Source organism: Halyomorpha halys, unplaced genomic scaffold (assembly GCF_000696795.3).
Source record: "Halyomorpha halys isolate HHAL.00 unplaced genomic scaffold, Hhal_1.1 Scaffold1026.1, whole genome shotgun sequence".
Taxonomy (NCBI): domain Eukaryota; kingdom Metazoa; phylum Arthropoda; class Insecta; order Hemiptera; family Pentatomidae; genus Halyomorpha; species Halyomorpha halys.
The window spans coordinates 250,789-257,973 of NW_027105743.1; the positions used below are offsets into that span (position 1 = coordinate 250,789).

General features: G+C 25.5%; 1 protein-coding gene across 1 annotated transcript; it reads right to left on the reverse strand.

Annotated features, from left to right (window-relative positions):
- Positions 1-2,171: 2,171 nt before the first annotated feature.
- Positions 2,172-6,788, reverse strand: LOC106687920 (hexuronate transporter). The gene is made up of 10 exons (XM_014432088.3): positions 6,510-6,788; positions 5,927-6,082; positions 5,696-5,806; positions 5,388-5,442; positions 5,125-5,232; positions 4,794-5,010; positions 4,425-4,618; positions 4,176-4,260; positions 3,575-3,772; positions 2,172-3,307 (listed from the first exon to the last, which is right to left on the reverse strand). Exons 1-10 carry the CDS (start codon positions 6,737-6,739, stop codon positions 3,141-3,143), a joined length of 1,521 nt encoding a protein of 506 aa, XP_014287574.1. The 5' UTR covers positions 6,740-6,788; the 3' UTR covers positions 2,172-3,140.
- Between the last annotated feature and the right edge of the window lie 397 nt (positions 6,789-7,185).

The following is a 7,185-nucleotide window of genomic DNA, read 5'->3' on the forward strand; positions in this document are numbered from 1 at the left end:
TATATAAATAATTGGTTTACACTGTCACTTTTTAGATTTAATTTTATTGTATACTTTATTTGCAATATTGTTATTGCAATTAAATTTTACATAACTAAGAATGTTGTTACTATTAATCAATCATTAAATATGTTGCTTTTCAGTATGAAGTTCATAACAATTGTAATTTACTTAATTTTGAATAGTGTTTCATTTAATAATTTTTATTAATATTATATTTTATTTATGTTTATATATAATATTTCCTTCTTTCATTGTTCAATTTATTTAAAATAACTGATTATTTCCTATTAAAACATCCTTATTCTTGTATACATTATCAATTGTACTCAGCTGATGTAAATAGTAAGATACATACTTCATTATCAGTTTAGAAATAATATTTATTATGACTAGCAATTAATCAATGTTTTTTTTTTCTTTTTTGTGAATATGCAGTATACACTTGCATCTAGGAGGATTATCATTTCATTATGATTGTCTGAGGTAACTATGTTCCACTTTTCTTAATATGTTATTTAATTTATTAGGAATTCAGAAATTTGAGAAACATGGTACATAAATTTGTAAACTGCTAAATATTTATTACTTTTGATATAGATATTATTTATTACCTGATGAATTGTATATAGTTTACATTAATTATTATTCCTGATTTAAGAAGTATTTTCACAGAGAACTTTCCTTGAAACATGATTGAGGTGAATTCTAAGCATTTTTTTATTGACTACTGATGAATGTATTGGTACATTCACTGATAAAAATATAGTTTTAAATTTTAAATCATTAACTTTTATGTTCATTCAATTAATGACTTGCTATTTCAATTGGAAATATCTCTTTAGCAGAAGTTTTAACTTTGAATATTTCTTTTAATTATTTATTAAATATTTGTTCTAATATAAATTCAATTAACATATATTCAATTTAGGTTCATTTGATGACTGAGAAACATTTGCATCTGTGATATTTAATCTCATTTCACTTTGTATTATTAGCTTTAAATTAAATATTAATATCTAATATGCAATAATTGTATGCATTTTATTAATTTAATATTTGCATTAGTTAAAATTTCTTCTAAATAGTGTGAAAATTCATAAAAATTGAAAACTTAATGATGAATTACAATCATACATGTTCCTTTATTTATAGCTATAGTTTGTTTTACTATTGAAGTCTGGTGAGAGGTTAATTGACCTTATTTAATTAAATTATAGTGTTTGGTAAAATGTTTTGTTCAATAGAATTATTGAGAAACAACAAGGGACTGGTCCAGGAGGGCTGCATGATGAGGAGATCCCCCCATCTCTCACTAGTATTCACTGACTGAACAGCGGAAAGTTGTTATATATGTGGTTTCTTTGTGCTTTATTTTATTTTGTTATACATTTTTATTAATTATTTTCTTCAATTCCTTTTTGTACTAAGCTTTCTAATATTTTATTTTTATTTTTAATTATTAAAATATTTGAATGATGTATTCATGGTATTAGACAAATAATTTACTAGGCAATATTAATTTAATCTTATTAATATTATAATTTATTAGGAAATTTCTGTAACATAATCAGATGAATAGTTGAAAGTGAATACATTGATGTATTTGTTGCAATACTAATTAATTGTTCTGAATTTAATATAAAAATAAATTAATACTTTTTTTTCAAACTCTTTTGCATTAGAGGCCAATCGGTAAAAATCATTGTAACAACATCTGTATTTTTATAATGACAATAAAGTATTTTTTTTTTCTATTGAAATCATAAAGATAATTTATTTTTAATCCACAGATTTTTTCTTTTCTATTTTCTACTAAAAGAGAATGACTTTAATTTGAAGAAAAATATTTTTATACCCATATTATAATTTATTCTGTTGCAAACGCATATTTATTTTTTATGAATCTTAATTATGAAATATATTCTTTGTTTAAACTTACATGCATATCATTGATAGAATTACTTTTCTTATAAAAATAGAAGGAAGGATTGGTATTTCCATGTACATTATTTGTTCATTTAAATCGCTCAATTGTATGAAAGTTATACTAGACACTAGATCAGAAATTAACAATGAGCTCATAAAAATTCTCATTTGTAAACTTTATTTATTCCTCCTCATTAGAAAATACAAAATTTTGTAAGGATTCATTAGAAATAAATGTCACATATTTGTAAAAAAAATTTATATTGTAAAAAAAAAAAGAAACAAGTACTATGTAATTACAGTAATACTGTGTGTTAATTTACTCAATCATATTCTACATACAACTACCTGATAAAATGCCACTCAACTAAATCAAAGTCATAATAAAATAAATTTATTATCTTTATTAATTTTTTAGTTTTATTTTTGGTCTTATTTCCAAAAGTATACAACTCTAATCCTGTTTGTGTTACTTATTTTCAATAATTGCTTTAAGTTATATCCAAGTTGGTATTATTAACACATTTATTCTTACAATATCCACAATTATTTAGTATCTCACTTTTATAATAGTTTGTAAAGGTAACATAAAATTATTTTATCTTAATTCCTTATGTTTAAAAATGGCAATGATACAATATCCACTCTTCATAGCATACTTAATAGGTACCTTAACACAACCTTTTCCATTTAATTAATTGGGTGGTTGTAAAAGGTCTCAGATACGCCTAAAGTTATCACAGTCTAATTGGTGTTATTAAAGAAAATATAAATGAGGAACAATCAAGTAATATTAACGCTAATATATAAATACAAGTAATAACTGTCCCTCATTACTTTCTTCTTTAAAATACATTACATTTACACACATACACACACTCAAATATATATATATATATAGATAAATATAAATAAAATTTAACCTAGTGAGGTCGAATTGCTCATTTGTCTAATCTCTAATCTGTAGGTCTTCAGTATATACATCGGAATATTGATTCTGACAACTTCTCCGACAACTTTTTGCATTTATCATACTATTCATTCTGAGACAAATGTTTAAACCTCATAGCACAATTAATTAATAAATTAAGTATTGAGATTCATTAGTCATTAAAAAAAAATGACTTGTTCTCCAATAATATCATTTTTAAACATACTGTTTTATAGTATGTATTGTATTTCATTTGAATGAGTTACGTACAAATAATTTTTTATAAGTAGTGGCTAGCAGTGACTTTATTTATTTCAGATTGACTTCCTATTTGTTCAGTGATTGAAAATCCTCCATTTTCAACACCTGCCATGTTTTGTGCTGGAGTTGATTTTGCTTGTTTTCCCTTACCCATCATTAAAGCTGTGATACCAAACAGTACTGAACCTATAAAAAAATAAACTGAAATGAACATACATATGTTTAAACATTCATCACTATGAATATATATATATATACACACACATATTTAATTGAATTTAAATTTAGTTGCTGAATATAAATATTTGTAATCTTCGCATTAAGAAATTTAGATAGAATTTGCTAACATGCTGATTATATTATATAGTTATTCAGTTTAAAAAAAAAATTTTAACTTCTTAATAGCATATCTAGCGGAAAAGAATTCCGTCTAATAAAGATAGTTGAACTTACTTATTAAGTATGCTCCTGCATAAAAAATTGCTAATGAATCCCTGAAGGATGTTGCTTTCCTTACGGGTTCCATCAATATTGGCAAGTTTCCTCCAATATTATTCATTACAAAAAGAAAAACGCCTACTGTTGTTGATCTTACTGCCAGTGGCACTATCTCAACCAGTACAGCAAATAAAATTCCAAACCACATTTCAGCTGAAAGATAAATAAGGTTATTACAGAAATATGTCATTAAATAAGAAACAGGTATTAAAAGTAATGGTATAAGTAGAAAGTATTACTGAAGTATTATCTAAATATTTTTGTATTCAGCAGGAACAAAGTTGCGAAGATAGATGAAGTTGGATTGGTGTTCACCACTTTTTTTTTCAATGAACTTTTTCGACTATTATTGTTAATACTTTTATGTAAATTATACTTTCAGGTAAGATACTTTCTAATTTCAACATAGTTAATTTTAAAAACAGCTTGTTAATATAAATGTCACAAGTAGAAAGTTTTATATGTCAAATTTATAAATAAACCCTCTGAATAATGATGAGAAATGTTGCTGAGATAATTTTAGTTTGTCAATAAAAAATATATATGTATATATTACCAAAGAGATATGAGATGGCAAGTGTTATCATAGCTCCTACTGGTCCCATATATATGCTTCCGAAAGCAAAAGGTGTAGATATAAGCTAAAAAAGAGTTATTTAAATATTAATTCATTTATAACTTGTAAAAAATTATGTATAATTTCTTTAATGAAATATTGTTATTTAATATTTATATATTGCGGATATTTTTACATCAAAATAATTTTAAAAGTTTGAGATATATATTTTTCGTTAATCAAATATACCTGGCTGATAGCAAGTACAACAACTCGTGACTTTATGCCCATGTTTGCAACAATTTTATCTGATGCATATCCTCCAGCCAATACACCTACTCCACCAATTACAAAAGTTACAAAAAATAGCCAGGCTCCAAGGTCTACATGAGGGAAAGTATCTCTGTAAAACTGGTCACAATTGTAAGCAAAACAAAGACCACCTGAAAAATAAAAATCCCTCTATAATTTTAAGTAAAAATTTGTATATACTTGTAAATGAACATGAGTTATTGTTTCATAACTGATATTATTTTTACTGTTATAATCAAGGTATAATATAATGGATGTTAGCTACTGAATAATATTTCATGTTTAACATTTTAGTTAAATTCTTACCTGTATGTCTGATTGATGCAGCAATACATAACATGATAAACCTTGGCTGTAACATAACCTTCCATGGTGTCTCCTTTTGTTTTTTTTCATCTGCAGTTTGATTTTCTTCTTGTTCTTCTCCAATAGTTGTACGAGCTGGCTCTTTAAGTGTTGTTGCACTTAGCAATCCTATTATGAGAGCAAATACACCACTTCCATAGTATGCCAAACGCCAACCCTGATAACAGATAATGTAGAATTAAAATGATTTCAATAGATTTGTACAATTTTATTAATTAGATTTTTAGTTTATATTAATTATAAAATAAGGGTTTGAGAAATTTTTGCTTACCAGATCCCAAGCATTTAATTCTGTAATGTATCTACCAACTGGGAAAGATAGCCCAATACCACCGTATATACCCCAATTAAAGATTGACATCACTAATCCTCTTAGGTCCTAAAATTTCCAAGATTATAATTAAGAAAATATTTTTACTACATTATTAACATCTGTGTAATTTTTACTTGATGTATGTTATATTGAATCAATTATTGTTAAATTAAATTATTAAAAAAAGTTTAAACTATCATCAGTAATTCTTGGTGGTTTACCTCAGGAAACATGTCTGATAATATTCCAGTAGACATAGGATTAAGTGCAGCTTCCCTGAAATATCATTTTTATTAGACTACTCTTTTTTTAAACATAGATTAACACATTTTTGACATAATTAACAAAAATTACTTAATCATTATGCTGTTTGAATAAGTCTGTAACTACACATAGAGTTGGCAAATATTAATATAGAATGGAGTGATTCATGTTATATAAGTTTAATGAGGATTATTTTTATCTATTTATTTTATGATTTTGTCAATATTCATTACATAATGATAACCAATAATTTATTATTATTTACCCTGCAGCAAATATCATCCTCAGTAAAATTAGTTGCCAGTATTGTTGTGTAGCTCCAATAAGAGTAACTGAGGCACCACATATGAATACACATACAGCAAGCATTGGAACTCTGTAATAAAATTAATATAAAATTCTTGAAGACATAATATTTCATTCTGTTTCAATCTAAATAACTCATTTTATTTATTTATGTAACAAATTAAATATCAAAAAATTACTCATATTTCACCTTTTGTATTTATCTGCTGCAATACCAAGAAATACACCTGCAACTGTATATACAGCGATAAAACTTGGTCCTGCTAATATTTGATATTCAATTCCAAGACCATTTCTATTCCATTCACAGTACCTAACACCATCTTCCAGTGTTAATTCAGCACATCTATAAAGTCATATAGTTAAATTCCATTATTATATTATTTGTTTTATGAACCAAAATACATTTATGTGTTAGACTATAGTATTTTACAGAAAAATGATTTATTTAAAAATCAACTAAGTACATATTAATTCAACGCCTCTTACAAGAGTAAGAGCCTACCAAATTGGTAGTCACTTTATAGTTGTTGGTATATCATGGGGTATAGCTTAAAAAATTAATTTAAAAATAAATTCTATGTATTAAAAAGCTTTTTGAGACCAACACTCAAGTCACTTTATTTGATCTAGGATAACCCAACCAGTAAATAAAGTTTTAATAATTTTATCAATGAATATAATGACTGAAAGTCATATTAAAAATTTTATTGACTACCAATTGTTTAAATATCATTTGTTATATTATAGATATGATTTATATATCAACTTACGCAGAATGGTTCAAAGCATTGGAACAGGCTTCGGAAAGAGTCCAGTTAAAATGTGGTTCTGTTTTATTAAGTTGACATGCTATATCTCCATAGGGCACATCTATTGCTGTGGCTTTTGATGTTACCCCAATCAAAAAATGCCCTAGCTCAGCAGTTAGATATCCCAATGTTAGAATCACCAACACATACCAGTTGTACAGCCCACTCAGTTTCTTAATAACTGGTATCATTTTTGAAGAACTGTTCCATAAAACCAAAATAGTTAAGTTATTATATTGTAAAAATAAAATTGTTTGGTAAAGCATATAATATACTATTGGCCTATGATAATACTGAGAGAGAAAACTTAAAATACTGATATATGATGTCATTCAGCTATTAGTGTTATAAATATTAAAAAAGAAAATTAAACCAATATTTTATTACTTATATTCAAGTAGAGATTGTTAAGCATGGATCCAAATCCTTTAATAAGAAACCATGTTTTAATAGAGCCCCATAACACAACCTATTAATCTAAGAAAAATGTAATGGTTTTATTGCAGAATATAAATAATATATTGAGTATTGGTATGCTGATTATGTGTCTATGTACACAAACTTATAAAAATAATGAAATAAAGTTATAAGCATTAACTTAGGCATGAAACATATTTCAGAAGTTAAAGAAAAATAA

Bases quoted from the DNA above. Each gene is read 5' to 3' on its own strand.
- LOC106687920 (XM_014432088.3), bottom strand. From the start codon at position 6,739: ATGATACCAGTTATTAAGAAACTGAGTGGGCTGTACAACTGGTATGTG. The intron at 3,773-4,175 runs GTAATATATACA...TTTATCTTTCAG, and splicing joins TGCCATCTCATATCTCTTTG to CTGAAATGTGGTTTGGAATT. The intron at 3,308-3,574 runs GTAAGTTCAACT...ATTTTTTTATAG, and splicing joins TGCAGGAGCATACTTAATAA to GTTCAGTACTGTTTGGTATC.